At 36.5% G+C, this 24548-nt stretch overlaps 3 protein-coding genes across 6 annotated transcripts in view; 2 read left to right on the top strand and 1 right to left on the bottom strand.

Annotated features, from left to right (window-relative positions):
* The first annotated feature begins 12070 nt into the window (after positions 1-12070).
* LOC113505800 (calmodulin) overlaps positions 12071-24548 on the top strand; it is a 31080-nt gene continuing 18602 nt past the window's right edge. The window contains exons 1-2 of one of the 4 annotated variants that reach the window (XM_026888627.1): positions 12071-12418; positions 14709-14883. In XM_026888627.1, coding sequence (XP_026744428.1) covers positions 12416-12418; positions 14709-14883 — 178 coding nt within the window. In that variant the 5' untranslated portion in view covers positions 12071-12415. Of the gene's footprint in view, positions 12419-12986; positions 13005-13079; positions 13098-14533; positions 14635-14708; positions 14884-24548 lie in introns of those variants that run through there. The other 3 variants (XM_026888628.1, XM_026888629.1, XM_026888626.1) reach the window with 3 other exon arrangements.
* LOC113505798 (protein ANTAGONIST OF LIKE HETEROCHROMATIN PROTEIN 1-like) lies at positions 14890-20709 on the top strand. Its single transcript, XM_026888624.1, has 2 exons — positions 14890-19233; positions 19794-20709. The coding sequence occupies exons 1-2, from the start codon at positions 18820-18822 to the stop codon at positions 20601-20603; spliced, it is 1224 nt and encodes a 407-aa protein (XP_026744425.1). The 5' UTR covers positions 14890-18819; the 3' UTR covers positions 20604-20709.
* LOC113505799 lies at positions 19249-21251 on the bottom strand. The gene is made up of 2 exons (XM_026888625.1): positions 20715-21251; positions 19249-19765 (listed from the first exon to the last, which is right to left on the bottom strand). The coding sequence occupies exons 1-2, from the start codon at positions 21051-21053 to the stop codon at positions 19298-19300; spliced, it is 807 nt and encodes a 268-aa protein (XP_026744426.1). The 5' UTR covers positions 21054-21251; the 3' UTR covers positions 19249-19297.

The raw sequence follows: 24548 nt of genomic DNA, 5'->3' as shown, positions 1-24548 counted from the left end.
ATATCGATGTCACCGAGCCTCAACTACACGCCGGGATAAATATGATGAAACAAACCAAAATGGCTGACTAATATAGTTGTTATGCACAAAAATTTTGATAACTCAGTGACATGTGGAGTTTAAGCTCCATTACAAATAAAAAAAAACACACAAAAGTCCAAAAACGTGTAAGTCTTTGACAAAATCTTTAAAAATATAATGTTAACTGCATAGCACAAGAACCTCGCCAACCAAATTTATCACCGCCATATTCTAAACGTAATTCACTTTAATGAAAAACGCACCGCCATGCCCGAAAACTCATTACCGCTATCTAGTTAAATGAAATTTTAATATGAAAGTAATTAATATTCAGGGCGCGGTTGGCTGCAATTACAGCGAACGCTTATTTGCATACGTTTCGTATCAGCGGGCATTATGCGACGCGGACGGTACTCACTTATGTTATTAGTGGCCTGAATGGGACCACCACGCTTGATGCGTCATTTGTTAGCTGGGTTATGGAGCATTTGATGGGCCTTTATCAATCTGTTTGCAGCAATTATCGCCGTATACAGGGCCCATGTTAATTACTGTTTGGATTCTTAATGTCTAGAGAGCGTATTCTGCGACAACTCTGTGGTATTTCTGTGTGTACCTTTCCTAGATCTGCACCCAAACAATCGAAATTAATGTTCTACAGCAAAAATAATGTTCTTTGTGTACCTGGCGCTAATTAAGCGGTTACTGTTTTGCTGCACAAAAGAAATGCAAAGTAACTAAACTAGTTAAAACTACTGCAAAATTATGTAATAACTCATACACATAAAGTATAACGTAATCTCCGTTTAATGAACGGTTAGTGTTTATTTATAGTTTTTAATTACAGGGGCAGACAAGGCCGGCGGTGCATCTATTTAGTGCAGTGCCTCTGGTACCAACTGCTTTACTACTAACTACAGTTTGTAACGCAAACTGCTAATTAGAATATAATTACAGTTGCCTTAGAACATTTAAAATTATAATTCGTGCATAAATTAGTTTGGAATAGGCTGCAGTACGCTGCGGGTCTATTTATTAAAAGTGACATGAAGTAGCAGAAATGGTACCAATGTAAAAGTAAATGGTTCCCAACCTTCTTAGTGTGGTGTAGATTACACCATTTATCATTGACACATCATTATAATTATAGATTTAAGTCATAAGTAATGCTAAGGTTATTTTCACCTTCCCATTTTCCTCCCCAGTAATCAGTGCCACCAAAAAGCTGTTATAAGAATTCTAAATGTGTCTTCGTACTTCTGTTGAGTAGTTTGAACAATTCATTAGCAATAAAAAAAGATTGGCCATCACAGAGTGCGGTAACTCTGATATCATTTCCTGCGGGAATAGATCGGTTACCCGAATCTAACACCATTGAATGGAATGAGAAGATTCAAGTATTTTCTTTGAAAAAATATTATGCCATCGTTGAAGTAAAAATGGATAAGGATGTAAGAATACAGAAGGTTAATAAAAAGCCTACTGTTTTTTAAAGTACTTTAGATCATTCTCATATTAATTTGATAAACCAAAATCTAGAATCTAGATAAATTGTCAGCAACATCTAATGTACTACAGCTATATTTACTTGTTCAAACATGTATGCGAAGACTTGATCATCCTAAATCTACTCGTAAGCTTAAGGAACTGAAGGGCTCCTAGCAAATTAATACGAATGGAAATAAATCAGTAGTTGGTATTAATTAATTGGCGTCGGCGTCGAGGAGTGGCCCGCCGAGCCGGTGTAATTACGACCCACCTCGTGTTTACTATCGCGCTTTGTATGCTAATGCGTCTGCATTGCGTCTCAGCCAGCCCCATTCACCATCTAGGGCTGCTAGCTCTCACTGTACGTCAATCATGTTGAGTGTGGCTGGTATTTAATATTGGATTGTGCTGAATTTTTTGTAGAAATGTATAGAAGTACGTATTTTATTTACATGCGCAAAGAAAAAAGAAGGTTTTATGAAGACAAAAACGCTATGTAGATGTAGGTCGCATATTATTGTTTGAGATACGCCCAAATATACAAAAGCAACTACCATTGATAATAATTTTAATTGACTCTTGTAGATACAATGTAGTTGTAACGATACCTCGACTATGTACGAAGAACAAAGTCATAATGACGGCATTCTAAAACAAAACGCGTCCACGTATTAACCCCATTGGTTCGAGGGCGGCCGATTAGGTTTCAGCGTCGAGGGGATTGGACTTTCGACTTGAAATTTAATATTGTTTGGCCCGAAGATAATTGTTGCCAAAGTGTTTGTCGTTTAAATACCCCTTAATTATACGCTGTTGGCAAAAATGGCCAAGTTCTATTCCTGGTTACTGAGGTATATTGTAGAAGCGGCACCGAGTCTATTCTAAAACCAACGGATGGCCCTTTAATATATTCATAATCAAGAAAATCGATTTGATGTAATCGCTTTGAATAAACTGAACAATTTCATTTCACTGCGCGTTCAAATAAAGAAGTACATCTACGAAGCATTCTATTAACTTTGCTTGTTAGCAGTATTTTGTTCTGTCGAGCTTGTTTGTATATTGTAAGTATGTTTGTAGTTTTATTTTCCGAGAACACAAACAAGAATACATCTCAAACGTTTCTCGTTCCGACTTTATTTGCCTCGCTCCGGCTCACAACCCTACCGTGCAGAGGGGAGCTACGCCAAAGCATTTTCCTCATATTTTTCTTTCGCACTGCTCAAAATGAATTCCGTTTTAATAAGTCATTTATTATGGAAATAACCCGGGCTTTCCGTGTCGACGTCGACGAACCAACTCTACAGTCTATACTCCACCGCGTTTTACCTCTTCATGCAATTTATATGAGCTTGGCGTTTGGAGATTCTATAATAGGTAAACGAAAGTGAAATTGTAAGTTTGGAAGCGGCTCCGGGGCGTGTGTGCCGCCTGCTGCGCCGCACTCGACCTCACACGAATTGGGGCACGTTATGTTGCACTAGCCCGCTCCCTGTGTGCCGTATTGACTGTTTACAAGGCGCTCGGGAATGTCTTATATTGGTTCCTTATTACCATCGTGTTGTACTTCGAACTATTGAATAGTTGTACGAGACTCTGATTCATATAATTTTAATGTTCATTGGAAAAAAGGAATGCGTTGTGAAAAAAATCTTATAAAGCGGTTGTATGCACGTTTTTACGCTCCTGATTTCGAATATTGCCGTCAGTGTCTCAGGCAATTGTTTAATATTGCAAGCACGAGCGCCACTTCAGGCGGGAATCGAGCGTTATTGCGATATGGCAATACGAGTAAATTGATCTTTACGCCCGTCATTAGGTGTCACGCCGTGACAAACATTTTAGTATAAATGTCATCTGGAAAGACAGCCCTGTGTTACGTGTTATACAATTGCGAATGTTTCTTATAAAATATTAGTCATAATTTTTACAGCAGCAAAAAGATATTTACGTTAATTGGTACTTATTATTTAGCTCCTTCTTTGCTACTATTTGCGGCAGAAGAGCAAACAGTCATAAAATTAAGATATAACTCAAGGGCTTTATTACACCTAATTACAAAACCAAGCTACGGAGAGAACGTTCATTAATGCGTAATGAAAATTAATTAGGTATTAACAGCGCACATATTTAAGGAGTGCGGCCTCTACTTATCCCGGGATAATAAGCGAGACTTTATGCATGTTATGTATGTCCTAATTTGGCAAGTGAGGCCGCGGCGCCGACGTCGCCGGTGCCAAATGGCAGCCCACTGGCACCGCCGCCCGCACAGCGCCGCTTGCCAGACGCATCAAATATTCTATCGGGTTACTGTCGTATGTCAATTTTTAACGATACACGGAGACGTCGTGAATTGATTGCGTTTTGTATGCATGGTGGGCGACGGTTATGCAAAACGTTTTATACTAGGGTTGGAAAATAAAACACAATTATAATTACAGAGGTAACGATTTCTTTTGATTGTCTTACAGGTTTAATATTGGAAATTACTATTAGAAAGTTCGAACGAATAACGTGCAATATTAATGATATTGTAAAAATGGAACATTTTCAAACGCGTGCACAAGGTCAGCGCATGCGGATGTGACGCGTAATTTCCGTCCATCGGCTATTTGCGTAATTGCCTACGCCGTAGCAGCTACGATGTAGCGCTGTAGCCGTTCCGTGTGGAATACGAATACAATATACCTTTCTAGGTTTATTTTGTATATTATGAACTTCGTATAGTTTATGTTTTTAGAATAAGGTGCACAACAAATGTTATTCTGTTATCTGTGTATCTGTAAATGTTAGCCTGGATACTTAAACTGTAGTTTCTAACTAAATAACGACACGAACAAAACCATACACTAATAAAGTTCAATAGTTTTAAACTATAGACTCTGAGTAATAAAAAATAATAACTAAAAATAAAGTAATAATAAAAAATAAAATATTGTTGCATTTACTATTATATAAAATGCTTATTGTCGAAGACCGCTACAAAAAATAATTAAAAATTTAAAACACCGCCAGCAAACCCACATGACACATCATATTTAGCAGAATTGCAAAAACTGAGCCGTTGTATTTTCCCACTAGAAATTTAGTTACAATTCTGTTAAAATCAATATTCAATTTCAATGCGCTCACTCTCGATTCACTTGTAAAACTAAACAAACTAAATTACAATCGGCAGGCAAGAGGCGAGGCAGGCAAGGAGCAAGAAGACAGATTAACAATAGACAGTTCTATGTTACTCTTGTTTACACTTACAAGATCATTGAGGAACACAAGTACGAGAAAAACAAAATATCAGTACTTTATGCAGGAGCGTAGACTGAGTACAGTGAGGTCCAACTTAGTGTCTGCATCATGATTGATCCTCCGGGCGTGTCCACGTTTAATTAGACACTGTCTCCGACTGTCCTCATTTTTCACCGTCGCATCGCTACCACGCGTAAGTTCATTACGTTCAGACTATTACCGAGCGTTGTGTATGTATAGCTACAGATGACAAATTGAATGATAAAGATAGGACACAGTACGTTATTCTTATTACATACCGTAGTCACATTCCAGTGGTGTAAGTTTGTCTGTTTGTCTGTCCGACCTTAATGGCGAGACCTCTGCAGATATTATTCTGGAGCTGAACGTAGCATATGCCAGAACCCTGAGCATTAATAAAGGCTTATAATAATGGTATGCGGTCGTTGACTATGTCAGCAAAAAATAAAGAACTTTATCAACGAGTTACAAATCTTTACAAAATGTCTATATCTTCTAAGTATATGTATTTTCTACAATTACCAACATCATGTGCTTATTCTTGGTTTCACATTTATCTAAAATAATATTAATTCAAATAGTTATGTTTTATGTCATAATACACAAGTACAAAGAATATACTTAATGACTACACCTACCTATTAAAAGGGTTACCAAAAACATTAACTTTCAGCGAAATACTTTACTCTACTCTTTCACTGAAACTCGCATAAAATGGAACCTACCTTAAAATTTTGAAATCCCAAAAATGTTACAAAGAAAAATATTTAAGCAGCCCCTTTTGTGATACAACAGGAGATTACAGTATAAAGGAGAGTTTGTCGGCGAGGTGTCTCGAATACTATGTTAATAAAGGTGCCTACAATGTGCTGACATCAATAACACTGTGTACTGCGGAGCTCAGGAGGAAAACATATTGGAAACCTCTTCACGAGGTCATTGAAACGGTTCCTTCGACCGTTCTTTATCTGAGCCTTCTTTTGTTTCATTTTAGCACCCTGAGTGGAATTAGTTGCCATAAAAGAGGGCTTAACGATTCTCCAGCAAGTCGCTTTATATTTATCTCTTTTTTTTTCAGAATTACTTATTAAGGCGCTGTCTTTCTGTCTGTCCGTTTGTCCATCTGGCACCAGGTTGTGTCTCATGAACCCATGACAAGTGACGTTTTCACAGAATATTTATTTCTTCAACTACATGTTATAACCACAAATACCAACCAACGCTTGAATTTAAAAAATCCGGCAGCTACTTTTAAGTAAAATAAAACACATTTTTTCTAGCAAACTAACAAGCACAAATGCGATCATCACAACTTACAAAATAATAGAGAACTACCACAGAATTTGTCGTAAGTATCATAGATACACGATATGTCCTGTTATTACATACTCAGCTATAACACCAAAACAATGAAGGTTGACCTTTTGCTTTCTAGGAACTACAGTAAACTGACTATTATTAGAAGATGAAAATGTTTTTTTTTTCAAGACTCCCGCACCAAGGAATTAATCGTTTTGCCGCGGTGGATTACACAAATATTTAAGTCACTACAAAGACAGGACTCAGGACAATCATTCGTGGATCTCACCAATGCTCAAGGTCAATTTGTGTTATACGTTATTTATATTTTTAGGAGTTATTCTACTCGTAGTTAGTACGATAAACAGAATATATTCATATGCTACGTATTGAAACATCAAGAGAAGTGAAAATGCGATAAAATATTAATTTACCAAAAAAGATAAAAGGAAAGTGTTAAAGTATCGGCGGCACGCACGTCTTACAAGTAGCCCGAGTAGGTAATCTTATCCTCCAAGTTTTAACATCATTACTTTTATACAAAAACTTTTCTCAATAAACGTTTTATAAGGCGCTGAGAAACCCATCACAATCAATTCCTTGCTCCCAACTTAAGCATGTTATACTTAAAGGTTAACACATAATTTTCTAACTTTTTCCATTTCGAGAGCTGTTTGGAGAAAGTGAAATTGATAATTGAGAATTCATTTCCCGAATGATAAAATGCGCCCCGAGTTCAATCTTTTGGCGGTTTATTTATTCAAACCTTCATCAAAGTTAAGATGGTTCATTTCCTATCAAGTAATCATAAAGGTTCAGGGTTTAGGTACCTACCTACTTGTTTCTTTTTTAGAAAAAAAAACGCTTTTTGTTTAGATTACGGCCATGTTGTTGGTATATATAGTTGCAAGTCATGCTGACACAGTGGAATTATAGATTCTAGATCCTAAAACTCTGTGCATTATGTAAGTATGCTATTGATTTTAATTAGTATTTTAGTTCTTTAACATATTTGGAACGAAGATAAAATTGAATTGAATTGAAAACTAAACAGTATATTGTTTGGCAATTTCATGCGTGAATTTTATAGCAAACATGTCAAGCTGAAAATCGATCCGGAAAGCATTAAGTAATGTGTGCTGTGCCGGCTGCCAACTTAATCAATGAGTGGCATGTATGGCAATTAAGGGACGAGTATATCGGCTAGTTGTAATTGTAGCCCCGCCCGGCCGCGCCCGCACCTAATTACTGTGAAAAACTAATACATTTATCGTTTAACTCGACCCTACAGTACATACACACTTTTAGTAGGAATGGACTGCGCTGCTTCAAGTAGATACTATGGACTTCTGTGAGTTAGAACAATATCTGTTATACCATTTACTTATGAATGTACTGCAGAAGTTTGTTTAGTTAATGCTAAAACAAGTTGGTGCTAGGCAATAGATTGAATAGAGGTAATATTTGTTTTACAAAAAAAAGTACTAAGCCAAATATGAAGAAATTAAAGTTTGAGGGATCGAATACAGCTACTCCACGTTTAATGAGAAAGAATCAACAAAATTAATTCACAAAGGTAGCAGTTCTGAAAAAAAAAGGAATCTAAGAATTGTAAATCCCCTTCTTTTGCTTTCACCTTTTAAAACTTTCTTCACTACAAGTGAAAACCTTTCTCCAAGATAATCTCGAAATTCTGCTAGGCATTAGGCTTAGGTAAAAATTGCCATCAGCTAATCAAATGTTGGGAGAACCTTTTTAAAATAGGTTTAACTTAATAGAATAATATGCCTGGTAATAATGCGGTGGCCTTTCTGTTATCAGCTAATAGCTTGTTTCAAAATTATCGTTAATTATTAAGTAGGTATGGTATGGGCACCTACTTACCGATATCATTCTTGACTTGCAAATCATTTGCAAACAAAATTATCTTTCGTCTAATTGTTTTAGGTTGTAAAGAGATATAATATATTCATGCCTCTGGCGCTTCCTGTTATAATCAAATAATTATTTTTTTAGATAGCAAGGTTATTAATTGATAAAATCGGCTATCGCATTAACTAATAATCAATCTCCGCAATAACCACCTATTTAATTCAAGATAAGATTTCCTTAGCTTACATGTCTAAATCTTTGAACTTGAAGACCGAATTACATGCAAATACTTGATGTCATACAACAAGTATAAGAACTGTCACCTCATAAACGAGAGAACATACTCGTAGATCAAGCGGAAAACAATATTAAGCTCCTAATACAATAACATTGTGAGCGCAAAAGAACTTGTGATAACCAAGTGACAAGATAATACTACAAACGTTTAATCCGATGAGGCCAAGATACGAACCCTCTCGTAATATGATGGCGGCTCCCGAAACTTTCCCTAAGTAACATCATCTGGCGAACGCGACTTTATCTCTCTCGCAACTCGTCAAAGTAAAGCGAAGTGGAGAATACTCCAACAAGTTACACTTATTCTCATGAAATACTAAATCAGGAGCGTCGACTTAAAAAACTTAACGACAACTCTTCTCAATTATTCATAAAGTTTATTTGAAGTTCTTTTGATTATACTTCGTCGTTATCGTATCAGACTGGAGTTATAGACTTCGTTATTCTTTTGTTGCTTTATGTACGTACTATATTTTTTATGTTTTTTGAATAGAACATACTTTTTATACAGGTATCTAATTAATGTAACAACACAGTTTAATTTTTGTGCACCTGTTTGAAACTTATTGAGGCAGCATATAATACATAATAACATAATAAAAAAGTTTATTCACCCAAAAGTAATATACAGATTAGACATAAGTTGGTAGGTTCATACAAGTATATTATTTAGCAAAATTCCATATAACCAAATCCCTGCCTCTTAAACTGTGCATATCACAGCATGTGATAAGCCACTTCTGAAACCGTCTCTCTAAACTTATGTTTATAGAGAGACGGTTTCAGAAGTGGCTTACGCAATTGAGGAGACCGGGGTTTTTAATCGGTTCGAGTCCGACGAATCCCTACGCCGTGCTTTCGGATTGAAGTCCTGAGCCCCATGCACTTACTCATTTTTTTTTTGTTTTTAGGCTATTACCATTTTTATCCATCTTATATTAAATTATATTAAACACTGAAAGAACCGAGTAGGTGTATCGTTATAAAAGGAAAACACGCATTGCGCAGAACAAAAAACAGGATAGCTAAAAATATATTAATAATAGTATTTAATAAATTACGTCATAATATATGCATAAACATAAGTCGAAGCTCGAATATGTATAATAACAACAGCGATATAATACGCTACGAGGAATTTCAATATAGGCACGAAATGTCTCATACGCACTGAAGTACATGCCTTAGGGCACAGAACAATATGTTACGTATACGGATAGGTGTAAGGTCTAAAATACAATAATACAATATCGCGTGTTCACTATGTTTGTGACGACTCCAATATCTAATAATAATAGTGTGCTGTGTGCGTTTATAGTGGTATTCGTTTGTGGACAATTTAACACAGCTTCGAAAGGCATATTCCTTTTTTTAATTTAATATTTAACCTTAATAAATTTAATCAAAATTGATTTAATACTCGGGTAATGTACCTAATGAAGTTTGGCATTAATAAGTTAAGTCTCTATTACATCAAGTACTTATAATAATATGTATATCTTCATAAATGTAGCACAATATCAACACATCTGCCTCGGGCCTCCCGAGAACACACTAATGGTATTAAGTTTCAAAGGTGGTGCCTGTCAAAGGAGTTCCATCATATCATGAAGCCGAACCAATCAAATTACACTAAGGCATACCTACCTGTAATTATAGGTCTGTCTAAATTCAAAGGCACCAAACTTTAAAAGCAACACAAAAGTGCTCTTTAATTACATACTAGAGGGAAAAAGCGAAACATGTTGAAATTGCTAAATAATAACAAGTTAAAAAGAGAAAAAAGACGTGATCTAACATTATGCTTCAATGTTGGGAATCCTGGGCCCCAATTCTGCTATTTACTATGAACCTATTCCTATTCTTTGAAGCATTTTGCCAACATAATAAATATAAATTCATTGTATTGACCGTGAGTGTACCTCCCCGTACTGAATTTCCAATAAGTGTGTTAAAAAAATGCTTAGAATAATACGAATATTACCAATGTAACAGCCATTGTAAACGTCAAGATTGGGGCCCTGAGTGCTTGTAATGAATCCTGATTTATCTCCAGGAAAATAGAAACGTAGTGTACACCGTCTAAACCGAATACGGATAATTTTATCGGCGACGAATCCCGCCTAACCCTTCCGTCAACAGCCTCTCCCAGGGCGTCGGAACTCCGTGTGGATTTCTTAGGGGTAAAAAGGATTTTAAACGACATTCCAACAGAAGTAGGCAGATAACGTTTCCACTACTTGAAACGCTCTCAGCTCATGATTTTTTATTATTTGATATGTATTACAATTCGTAATATAATGATTAGCCTAATTTTATTTAGCTAATCTTTCCTGTTATAACTGCAACCTGTTATAACCCCTACCGTTGACTGTTAGAGAACGCCTCAGAATAATCTGCTTTTGTATTGTTCTTCTATAAAACGAATTAATAAATAATTAAAATAAACATTGAATTATATATGATACAATAAGAGCATTTTTTATTCACTTTTTTATTGAAGTTGTTCTCTTCCCTTATAAAAATTAAACAAAGTTTCACATTTTTTTTTTTTCGTAGGTACCTAATATTCCTTTATACTTACAGAGTAATATTTTGTTTGAAGCCGGATCGACCCAAATTGAAACGTTATATTCGATGATTTATTAAAATGAATTCATTTTTTTTACCTACTTATTCAGCTTCCAACACTTACAAGTAACTTCTCAACATTACCCATTTTCAACTTAGCAATTTATAGAATCGGTCATTTTAGTTTATCTCGTTTCTAAACATTAATTTTAGAAACGAGAATTCCAAATACTGATCAATAACTGAGCTAAAATATTATGTCATTTTTTAGTTAAGTACATCTGTCTTACACGTAATATGGATAATCGAGAGGAAAATGGCAGTTACCGTTCAATTTGAGTTATGCGATGCGTCTATTAGACAACAGATGTCGCTGTGAGGTACAGAACATTACAGTTTAAAGTCCAATATAATGATATTGAAGTTATGCGACAAATTTTAAGTACGTTTTATCAGTTGTTTAATTAGACTTTTCATAAATCTACAACATAAATTTGAAGAAGATAAAAATCTTTGAACATTTTATAAACACGCAGGGACGTCACTAGTATATTGACATGCTTAGAGATGGGAAATGCCCACTCAAAAAAGGTTACTAAATTAGTTCTTTTTTTAATAACTTTTATTGAAGTAGATCATTTGTGCTCAAAACGGCCTATCTCGCCAAATATCGGTTCAGCTTATTCTCGCTTACAAGAAGATAATCTTCATACAGAACTAATGACGTGGCATTTTTGGCCAGAACGTTTAAGATTGATAGAATGAAAGAGACGAGACGATTTAGAATGAAATGCATTTGAGATTTGAAAGGGAGATATGATTAGAATTTAATTATTTCTAGAATTCAGTCGTTGAGTCTTTCTCTTGCTGTAAGGTAAAAATTGCATAAGCATCCATATTGCGTCAGTAATGCGACGCAGCATTAAGTGTAAAGAGTGCGTGCGGCACATATGGTGGCGGGAAGCCTGCGCCCGTGCGGCAGCCGTCACCCCGCGTTATCTCGTTAGCACGAGCGGCGTCTGCGGGTGGGCACTGCGGCGCGCCCTCGCCTCGACCGCGAACTAGGGCATCGGGGTGATCGGGAGCACCCGAGCTCTGAGCTGCCCGAAGCGCGGGATGCCGCCGCCGGCCGCCACTCGCCGCTCGCCACTCGCTCCGCGGCCGTCGCTAGCGCCCGCAGTGACGCATTGCAGGTGCGCGACGGCCAATCGGCGCGCGCCGAACGCTAGTCCACGCCGCCGCACCAGCCCGATATAAAACCGACTATCCTTTGCAGATCAAATTTAATCCTGTGTCGTGCGTCCCGAGACATGGACTTGGACGTTCGAGTGAAACAAGTTTGAAACGAAACGATTGTAACGTAGTGTAAAAACTATTCCGAGCTCCGGAAAACGGATATGAAAATACGGCGAATCGAATAGTCGATTCGGAACGATTCGCGACCGAGCACGAAGTGAATCGCGGTCGCGAGTTTCTCGGCGCGGCCGCTCGCGCGAGTGAGGGCGGCAGTATCGTTTCAACCGTCGATCTGTGCGGTCGCTTTTGCGGCGTAGTCTGTGATTTTTTTAGTGTAGCTCCTGATAATCCAAGTTAATCTACAATGGTGAGTGATATTTCTGTTGAAAGGTGTCGGGAGTGAATTCCGGGGATCATTCTGAACCTATTCCGGGGTATATTTTTGGGATGTGGTGCATCGGTGTTTATAGTGATGACGGGCCTCCATTATATTATTGTGATGGCCGTTTTTTACCGCATTGCGGATCGGCGCTCAAGCCAATGTCTGGTTCAGAATATAAGATCAACCATCAGTAATACATAGATAAGATCGCGAGTGGTACACTATTTGTAAAGTTTATATTTCAACCGTTAGAAAGGCTCGAGAAACGTCCGTCGCCATAGATTCGTAGGAGGTACCGGCTAAATGACGTTAGTTTGGGTAGAAGCCGGTCTTTGATGACGCTTTAAAATGGCGTTAGATAGTTAATACAAAGAAAACAAGTGGTTTAGTGCGTTTATTCGGTGTCTACGAGGCATAGTCGCGCCCTGTTGACGGTGGATCGATCGACCGGGCGCAACTGTCAAACGCCCGTTGACTCATCGCTCCGCGCGTTCCTATTATTTTTCATACGCAATTTATTTAACGAGTCGCGATTCTGCGCCGGTCTGGGAGGCTGCGGACTTAAACAATGGTAATATTGTGTGTCGCCTCATAGTGTTGTGTGTCAGTCGAGTCAGGCCCTCATACCGACTCTCTTGTCTCGGTGGACCATTGTGTTGCTATGGTATGTAAATATCGTTGCACCTGGCACAGCTGACATTGATATTCTGTCGTGATCGACTTTCTCAATCAAAATCTTTGGTTTAGCATAAATGGCATTCCTAATCAAGGCTAACAAGTTCTGGCTAATAAGACTGGTTCATATTAGGTATGAGAGTTCTAGGAAGAATTTCTCTGGCTGATAAAACTGCTTCTGTCATTTCTCGTTTTGCATCACTAATGCTTTTTCCAAGATATTACTCAGATGTAACAAAAAGATATTTTTTTGCAAGTTAGAAAAATCTTAGTTGAAACACTTCTGTTACAGCCATAGAAAACTTATTTATTTTGAAAATAAAAATATGTATACTAATCAATACAACACTGTTTTTACTAATCAATACAACACTGTTTGTATTGATTAGGTTTGCATGTTGATTAGCAACTGATTTATGTTCACATATCAAAATCATTTCTAAACTTCCTATCATAACCTTGGTAAAAAACCAGTAGATACTAAAAACAGGTTTGTTTTAAATTACAACCTCTGGCATACAAAATCTGGTTATCATGTTTCATTGTAGGCTGGCTTTAAATTATAAGTATGGCGAGCCATGACATCCTATAAGTACCCATATGTGTTGGATTGATCCAATTATAAACATTCTGACTACTTGTAAAAACAAATGTAGTCTGTTGATTTGTTTTATCATTGAATATTTAAATAGTCTGCTGACTGATACTCTAATGGTTTATTTTTAACTGAAATACCTTGCTTATCAGCAGCATAATATAGTCATTGTTTTAAATAATGTGATTATAGTATAGGAGGAAAAATATGTGATACTGCTTTATATTGCGTCGGTATTATTCATTGATTTAATTTCTTTAAATCACAGGACTAAACTATTGGTATATTTGTTGAAATTAAAACAAAACTTTTTTAAATATTGATTCAAACATGGGCGGAGTCACTGCTGCAGTGTAACATTCTATATATGTTACTTAATTGGAGAAGCAGTTTAAACATCATTAGTATGAATGTATTGTGTCATCTGTAGAAAATTTAAACATATGTGTTTATAAGTCTCTTCTTGATCCTTCTAGTCCAAGCAACTTGTATGGATAAAAATGTGTCAGCCTAATCAGTATCAAACTATTTGGAATTATTCATTGAATGAGTCACATTGATTATGAATACTATTGGAAACAACATTTCTATACAGCTAGACATCAAACAAATGTTTGTAAAAGTTGTTTTAATCATGCTTTAGGTAGTTGGTGATTTTCCATGTGGTATGTGTAAACATGAATACCTTTCAAAATATAACAATCGTATTTATGAAGTGGTTGTTGTGCTATCTCAATAACATCTATTATTTGATAAAAATGGCAATGCAGTATTTTGTATCTGTGGCGTAAAAGACCGCAGTGTGACGCGACGAGGCCGGTCCGGTAATTACACATAATCTCCAGTGTAATCTTATCGCGCCCGATAACCGCCCGTGTTCCGTCTACCGTCTCTTTGTATCTGACACTCATTAACAATGGTCGTCAACTCCGTACGTCCTTTTATTTATTTTTTTCAAATCTAAACTTTTTTTTTATTTTTAACTGTGATGTTTGGTCTTTACAGGCGGATCAACTGACAGAAGAACAGATCGCCGAGTTCAAGGAGGCGTTCTCACTGTTCGACAAAGACGGCGATGGCACCATCACAACCAAAGAGTTGGGAACCGTGATGAGATCCTTAGGACAGAACCCCACAGAAGCCGAGCTTCAAGACATGATCAACGAAGTTGACGCCGACGGTGAGTACACGCCCTTATTTCATTCCTGCCTCCATAGCGACAATTCTTCGCATTTCATGTGACCACCGTTACACGTCTAGCGCATAGTAGTGGAAATACCGGCAAACATTACCGACTGGATGCGAGGCAACGAGTTACAGCCATAATCTAAGAGGAAGACCAAATTTTAATCACCAAAACGTGTTCGTGTTTCCTCAAAACTAATGACTACGTGCGGCGATTAGATAAAAAAGAAAAAAATACATATTTTTTAGAGGTGATTAGCTATTATCCTTACTTATCGTTAAAATATACATAATTGGTAATGACAAAAGATAATTTTGATATCGCAGTAGTAAACAGATTTTTAAAACCAACTGATTAATTATAGATAATTAAATTATAGATAGGCAATCCCGTCTGTATCTTGAAGGAAATTACGTGTAAATAACTTAGTTTGATCGTAAAGAGAATAAGTAAGACTGAATATATTAATTATAATTGGCTCTGAAATCTAAATAACTTTGCGGGTCATAATGAGTTTACAGGTTTTCTTCACATAAGTTTAGTCATAAATTAATTTATTCTCCAGCAATTACATCACGTTATAATGAGCTTTGAGGAAACGCATAAACTCTATCCTATTTTACACAATGTTAACATTAACACATAATGCCGTTCATACGAACAACCGTTATTAATTCTAAATATATTTTTTCTTTTTATTAGCAATAGTTTATTTAACTACAGCTATTATTTTAACATGACTGCATACAAAAAGAGAATTTCAAGACATGCCACATAAAAGGAAACAGCATATTAATATTAGCTGGTTATCGTCCATATCAGCTTGTTTATTGCCTTTTGTTAGATAAACACGAATGTGCCACGTAGTCACGTCAGCCAAGATTCATAAAAAGTAACAAAATATTGTAACACTTGCAGCAAGTCTCAACTTTACATCGCTTGTTGTTCACGCTATCACAATCTCACAAATGGCTCGAATGTTAGAACAATTTTCCTCATTATCCTATATTAAAAATGAATATACTTTCGACCAATGATCATAGCCTCTTAAGGATATGTAAGACAGACAAAGTACTTATCTCACAAGAATTTATTCGTATCTTAAAAACTTGGTTTCATTATGACGAGTCAATCAGGCGCCAATTTTGTGTCTATACCTATTGCGGCTCATTGCGAGTATAATAAATTTCGTATCGCACTTGTAATCGATGTTTTATCGTCTAAGGTATTATAGTGTCGATAAGAGCCACGCTCGAATATCAATGATTAAGTCCTTTGGAATGTCCCTATGTGGCTAGATCTGGTTCTATATCTTATATGGTGCTAGAAATGTTAATTGCTTGCGTTAGCACGCACGTTGAATATAGGGCTCACATCTTTAGACACAAGTATTTTAAGTACAAGTTATTATTGGTCAATGTCTTTAGTAGGATAACAGCTCAATCTTTTTATTGCTGTTTAAGCAAATTCAAACTTTTAACAAAAAAATGGAGTTCTAAAAGAGGCAGTCACACCAACAAGTAATTATCTTATGCTGCGGTTACAACGTCTCATTCATGTAATTCAAAGACAATGTAAAGAAGTCAAATATTTGTTCAGTTTTTATTCTACTCAGAGTATCTCCAAGGTAAATAGCGATAACTCCAAAAACAAGCTTCCGTGCAAACCAAGTGTTTACATTAGAGTACATTAGTTATAATAAGTTGGTTCGTAGATTCAATGCGTTCGCCGTAAAAACATTATCACAGCGTACTTACGTCGGCCGACGTTTACACAGCACTTTATCAGTGTTGCTCGTACATATGTGTGATGTTTTGCACACACGCTGAGTAAACACGTGATGTGTTTAATTGTGTGTCGCCAAAATGTTGTGTAATTATAGACGGGGAAAATGTATTGTGATTCGGGAAGGATCTTTTTCCCCAGTAATTAAGTAGAACAGAATACGGTTGTTTTAGTTATTTAAATACCAAAATATAACGTGAAATGGTTTTCGGGTTTGGTCATACATACAACATATTACCATAAAGCCTAAAAATCTAATTAATATTTCACCGAGACGCAGTTTGTTCTAAGAAATTTCTATTTGTTTTATCGTCATAACGAATATGCATATACAATGTACATCATTATTCAAATAATAAAGGCGTTACGTCGACAGCAAACAATCTAATTGCAGCGCGTGTAATGTTACACCAAAGCCTATTCCTATACATTAGAAGCGACATGTCAGCTTGGAACCTTAATATTATTTATTTATGTACAGGCACGATATACTATCACCCATCACGTGTGTTTACACGAACATTTAAATAATAATTAAAATAAATGTTTTGATTCGACTGAGATAAGCGGGCGACTTCCTAAGTAAGGAAAACTATACGTGGCATTAATAATTATGTTTGAAGACGGATTTATTCAGACTCGTTATATTTGATATTTTCAAAGTTTACAGATTTAAATGTCAACCGGTTTCACAACATTTTAGACATGTTTATCAAGTGTAAATCTCCATTGTAGAAAAAATGCCGCGGTGTTAGAGGCCAAGACTAAAAAAATATGACTAGTAAAACTGGCTATCAGATGGAGTGCTAAATCTCATTGTAAATACAATCATTTTGTTGTCAGTTGTAGTTAAAAATATCGGCTATTGAACGGAATGTAGAATAAATAATATAAAATTTCTGTGGGAAAGAAACGGAAATATCCTTTGTCTCCTTACTCCTTTATCCTTGCCGTTCAGATGGATCGTTGGAATTTCTCACGAGAATTATAAATGTCTATTGTTAGTTCCATGTGAAAAGGTACGACTGGTCCTCAACAATAGCATTATGTTCTGAATGTGCAGAATTCGCATGGAGCAGACCTTTTATTTTATGATTGAAATACCCAGAGAAAATAAACAAACATGGGGTTAACGAACGATAACATACAAACGTTTGTACCTACTTGAAATAGAAGTTGTTAACTTCACTGGTTTGCTGTAATAGGAGCACAATTTGAAAGGCATTAGTGAGTTCAACCTCTTTAGTGGTCGCCCTAATTTGGTTCGACGAGCACAATGCTCTGACGTCAGCACTTCGTTGTTTTAAAATAGGCTCCGTTATATTCAAGATACACCTATATAGGCTAGGATCTTTTAATGTGAAAGTATCAGTTATAAAACTGTGCAATCGCTACAACTCGAATTCAAATATTAGTAAGATGAAATAAAATACAATTTATGTAGTTCATTAGGACTAGTTTTATTGGGAAGCAGATAATATACAGATACAGAATAGAACTAAAAATAGAAAGTAACTAGACAAACAATGGCACGAAATGTTTACGGATTTGGCTCACCGGCCTCGTAGGTTTCGCTCGAATGACCTGCAGTATTTAAAAAGTGGGCGGTCGCCTATTTCGAGCTAGCACGGCGCATGGCCACTGCTGGTGTTTACATGTAAGTTCGTTACACAGCACACACCGGCCGACCCTGACATTACCGTTATCGAGCCGATGTCGGCAATATTAATACTGACGCTAATGGACTGCCATCCGTGCCCGCACCCAGACAACGCATGTGCATACAAATTTTACGCATTACAATTCAAATCAAATAAAATGCTACTTATTACAGAAATGTGAACAAGTCTAGTCGTTTTTTTATTCGTTAGGACTCAGTATTTCTAAATCTCTTAATGTCTATAATATTGTACCCAAGATTGGGCACAAAAACAAAATTTTAAATTTCCTGACAAATTTCAGCGTAGTTTCAGACTTGATATACGATACAGATAGGTTTTTAATGTTGGAATAGATTTAAATATTAAAGCCATGTATTCACTGAGCAACAGTGTTTCGGATACACAGTTTCTGAAACATCACGTAAATGTTTCCAGGAACAATGTTTCGGAAACTCTGCCGTCCACACAGTCAGTTGCTTAGGTCATGTCGCCCGAGGAAGTAGTGTTGTTATGTGGTGCCTACATTTTTTTGCATAAGTCCATTTCTAGTAAAAAGAAACGTAAAAGATGGTGGGTCAGGAATTACTTGCTAAGAAGACAAGACGTATTAAGTGATTTATGCATGTTTGATGGATCATTTATAAACTTTCTACGAATGTCAAAATCAGATTTTGAATATCTTTTGCAAAATGTTGGACCATTTATAGAGAAACAAGATACAAACTTACGAAGTGCAGTTACCGCTGAAACAAGGCTAGCCATTACTTTAAGATATTTAGCTACTGGAGATTCATATTCTTCACTCTCATACACTTTTAGAGTTTCCAAACAATTAATCAGCCGGATCATACCCGAAGTTTGTAAGAATATAAAACGTGTGTTGAAGAACTACATCCAGGTAAGAAAAACTAAGTTATGAATCAATATTTTTTTTATTAATTATACAAAATTAGGCGAACTATCTACTGGGTACTACTATCGGTTTCTTCTACTGATGCGATTTGTGAAACTATCTCTTCAATGGTTTCAAGTTCTTTTTGTGAGGTTGAACTTGCTGGTGTCGACGCAGTTTCATATCCGGGATGGCTATGATATCCGTAACCATAATTGTATTTGCCCATTCGCATGTCTATTAAAATATTATTAATATAAGCCTTGGCTTGTATTACGGCAGTCTCGTTTTGTACCGCTCTTAATTCTGAAGCGACGTATTGCCCATAAATATCATATTCATCCTTAGATTCATCCATTTTGCGTTTTGCAGATTTAACTATTTCAAATACTTCACTTAGATTGTCATCCACTTTTCTTTTAGATGCTTTTTTGCTACTTGTAGATGGTAGTGGGGATGGTGGAAGTGGAGATTGTGGTTTCTGCTGCTCCGATTGCTGTTCTGGCTCCTCAGTTGCCAGGAGGTCTTCACGGTTTGCCTGCAATTTTAAACACTTTTTTTTTAAGGTTCCGAGTTCCGAAGCGCACTGGAAAGAAAAGGCCCGTGAGTGGAACGAATTATGGAATTTTCCACACTGTGTCGGAGCTATAGATGGGAAGCATGTGGTTATTGAAGCGCCTAGCAATAGTAACAGTGATTACTACAACTACAAAGATCAGTTAAGTATTGTACTACTGGCTATTGTAGATGCATCTTATAATGTTATATATGCAAACTGTGGTGCGAAAGGAAGAGCATCTGACAGTGGCATCTTTCAAGAAACGAGTTTCTATCAAAGAATGGTGGAACACCGTCTTAATTTTCCAAACCAAGAAACGATATCACCAGATGGACCTGACCTTCCTTATGTAATACTGGGCGATAGTGCATTCCCATTATCGGAAAACTTGATGAGGCCGTACCCGGGTATTCATAACCGTGGCACAATGAAACGAATTTTCAACTATAGACTCTGTAGGGCCAGGAGGGTTGTAGAAAATGTTTTTGGAATTTTATGCGTGGTTTTTCGTGTATTTCGTAAACCAATTCCTCTCAAGCCTGAAAAGTGTGAACTTATTGTAATGGCATGTCTTTACATGCATAACTTTTTAAGAAGGAATAAACAATCTAGAGCCTTGTATACGCCCCCGATGACTTTTGATTTTGAAGACAGTGACCATAATGTCATAGAAGGTGCTTGGCGTAGAGAGTATACAGTTGAAGGAACTTCAATTTTGGAATTGGAAAGGCGACCTAGAAATTCAGCACGTACTGCTACAATCATAAGGGATCAATTTGGTGAATATTTCATGAGCGAAAGAGGAAGCTTGCCGTAACAAAACAATGTAGCTTAATGCTATGGCGGTAGTGTTTTCGTATATGTTAGATAGAATATTTACATGCCTACAGCTGATAACATAAAAATAAAATATGAATAATGCGCTCACTGTTTCATTTAAAGTATCCGCACCACCGACCCTTGTCGTCGTGCATTGTAAGAAAATTAATTCTTCATAAAATTTCCATTTTGATTTCCTTATATCTGCAGCACCAGCACCTGTGGTTTTTGTAGACAACATTTTCTTCCTCTCTCTTGCAAATTGCGACCGAATTTTATTCTCAACATCTGTTTTTGGAATTGCCAAAGCATTCGAAATTTCTTCCCAGGCGTCATTCTTTTTTATTTTATTTTTATAGTCCTTTGTCGAGCAATCCCATAATATTCGTTTTTTCTCAAATAGTTCTATCAATTTAAAGACAGTTTCATCGTCCCACACTACAGCCATGTTTATAAACAAATGTTTAGACGCGTCCACACTCGCATGCACCTGTTGCGCAACTGATTTGCTTCTGTGTTCTCCGTCACAAGTGGGGAGCACCGAAACATACCGATAAACACGTAGTGTTTACAGAAACAAAATTATATGTTTCTGAAACAAAATGATTTGTTTCAGAAACACGTAGATTTTGTTTCTGAAACAGAGTTTATAAACAATTGTTGCTCAGTGAATACGTGGCTTTATACTCGTAAAACCGTTGATGCCGCCGCCACGTAATGGTGATTCGGCGCGCTCCATAGAGAAGCAACAAACATCCTTCAATCAAGTTTTATTTTAACTTGTTAAATTACATAACATAGGTAGAGGACTGACTTGTTTATAACCTGTTTACAACTACGCCGCAGGTTTGCATAACAAAAGGGCGAGATGCAACCACTAATTAACACTAGAATTGTCATCTGTACCTTTGTAATACAATACCTCGACTGTGACACGTCCTATTGTGCTGTGTCATAAGAGTGCGACGTTGGAAAATTATAGCATGGAGTGGAGGGATATAAGTTAGAATTTATTCACAAAACGTCGTGACTCTGATAAGAGGTAATTTCGAAAACATAATAGCAATTAATTTTATACCAAATGAAAATAATTTCAATGCACATTAAAATATTTGAATTTTTTATTCAATACTGTTTTTTGAAAATCACCTCGTTAAAGACGATGAAGTTGAAATTAATTTACTAAACAACCTCACAAGAAAGGAATTTCGCGATCAGATTTGCTTTATCGCCTGAGCCGTACATCTACTTCACGAAATGTTAGAAGTTTCCTGCTTATTGTATGTAATTTTACGTCTCCGCTTATTGTCGCCAAAGAACCCAAATTGAATTTAATCTATAGCTTATCGCGGTTGATTACAGCATCAAAGATTTTTATGAATACTCAGTATAGTAATAGGTATTGCTCATTATCGAAGATTGCTATTATTCAAGGCCGCTGATAGCCGCGATACACTATCGACTATCTTGAGACGAATAAATGTGCACAGGTAATTATTTGTGATGTCATTTTGACTTGAAATAATTGTACCTAATTTGTATGCTGTAAAACCAACGGGTTATAGTATCTCGTAATAAATTTACTTTTAGTGCAAATGCCTGAAAACTAAAATGATCATGTGGCAAGATGTTGTATGCTTCAATCCTAATTGTTTAGGTATATGTTTGTAGAATACCTCCTAGTCTAGAGATTAATATGTTAGATTAGATTATGTACAGCCTACTGTCACGTACGCCTTATAGGTGTAAAGGTTACATATCGAAAATAATGTCTGAACGTTTTCCTATCTCAAAAAATAAGGCGATTCGAACTCAACCTAACCTTATGCATGCAATCAGCCTGTGGTTGACGTATAGCGGCCATATAAAGTTGACCAACCCAACAATACAATATGCAACATCCGGAGTTCATCAAATTAATTCGCCACCGACAAACGGAAGGTCTGTAAACGTGGCGCGTGTGCCGATATAAGCGTTATTCATCAAACGAGCTATTGAAGTGAACGCGAGCCAACTGGACTGATAAATTGTTTTTTGGTGTCCAAACGTACAAAAGCCGGGTGTTTAACATAAGTTTATTTAAACTAAATAAATCATTTCTTTATTTGCGTATACTGATTTTACTAATGTTGCTGTTCCAAATAAACTATGATTGATATGCAACACCTGTATAGCAGTACGAACCGAGTTTCCATACATGAGTCCTACAAGCTAAATGGACTAATTTTTTTCGTATGATAACCAGATAAATAATATCTATAATAACATTCGAAAAGAACGCTTTCTAAGTAAGAAGTGTAAATATCATTATTAAAGCATTTATGAAAGTAACAATAGTAAAATGTAATTAATTGTTTTGTTAATAGCGATAAACGTTATTACAAGTAATAACGCCAATAAGTATTATTGTGTTTGAAAAACATATTATTCGCTATGCCTAAATAATCAATTTCAAGATAAAACTATACCTCATATTACAATTAAAACTGGTGTAAACGGTGCTAACCAAAAGTAAAAATCGAAGGGGAAAAAAACAGTCGATAAATTCTCCGAACAAACAATTCTTTAACTTGCGCTATACCATAAACTAGGCTTGTTCCAACAACTCCGTAATTTAGCTAATATAAGGCGGGCCGACGGTGATAAATCCGAGTTACCGAGCCACCGCCAACCCACCGCCAGAACGATCCAGTTTTACCTCACTACCGCAGGAACACTACAGTTTTTCATTCTCCTACTGCTATAAATTGAAACCACGTTATACTAGTAAGCATTTAAGTGACTAAGGAACGATTACCAGAAATACAGCATTCCAGGAAGTCTTGGTAAAACGTTCCTGGAAATTTATTCAAATACTTTGATGGACGAGCCGCGCATTAACGACTTCAAAATTAAATGGATATTAAGGAATGGGAGTAATTTTTAAAATAACGTCCCATATTCAAAATGTTACACTCTGTAATATTATTTTGATCACATGAAGTTCCTATTGAAGTATTCTCATTTGATTTAGATCAATAAATATTATTTTGGGCAATCTTCCATTAGCAATGAACGTCGTCTGCCCGTTCTGCAATAATTATTTTATGTCTCAGCGTAGTAGCGGTGATTGTTTACAACACCACCGCATTTGCTCTTGGCAAATCCATCGTTGTACTACCACATAATTGCGGACACGCGGCGTTGTGCAGACGGGGACACCTTACATATAGATCAAACTCTGTATTTTTAGACCACTTGACCAGTGCGGGATTAGTTGCTAGTAGAGTCCGCCTGTCACCCTCTACTAACTCGTTGTAATGAGTCCGTACATAATTGTCTCAAAATAAATCTCCGTGCAATATATTGTAGAATAGTGAAATTATCGTAAAGACCTTGCACTTGACCGCTTTTATTGGGTAATCAATAGGTACTATACTATACAATGAATTATTTATGTCTGATAGATGTTTATGAAGACCAATGTCAAGTGAATAATTTGCATTGATTACGCGTGACGAGTACAACTCTTTATTTGTTGTGATGTGCGGATATAGTGTCTTCCGGAAAACAAGAAACTACGGCCGCGCAACTTGGCTACCACACGTCACTATATTTGTATTCATCGTTACTAACAACAAGTGGCTGAAAAAGCGGAATATATTCGCATTTCATATTTTTTACTTGGAAATAGTCACAGCGTGGACACGTGGGCGCCAGCGTGAGTGTTCACAATGATATCCACAAAGACGCCGCGCCGTCCAACGACCTCAGGCGAGTAAGATGCTGGAAGGTCGTTTTATAGGTTTTCAAGTGCACTCACTGCTCGTTTGAAACCGAAACTTGGATCATGCAGATCCATATGTCGTGCAGAAGTGAAGCTAAAATGATAATACATTAATTTCAAATTTCAATTCACCCTATTGATCTTTGAATATTTATAGGAGATAGATACTTATGTGAA

Source organism: Trichoplusia ni, chromosome 27 (assembly GCF_003590095.1).
Source record: "Trichoplusia ni isolate ovarian cell line Hi5 chromosome 27, tn1, whole genome shotgun sequence".
Lineage (NCBI taxonomy): Eukaryota > Metazoa > Arthropoda > Insecta > Lepidoptera > Noctuidae > Trichoplusia > Trichoplusia ni.
This window is presented reverse-complemented; position numbering and strand designations above follow the sequence as displayed.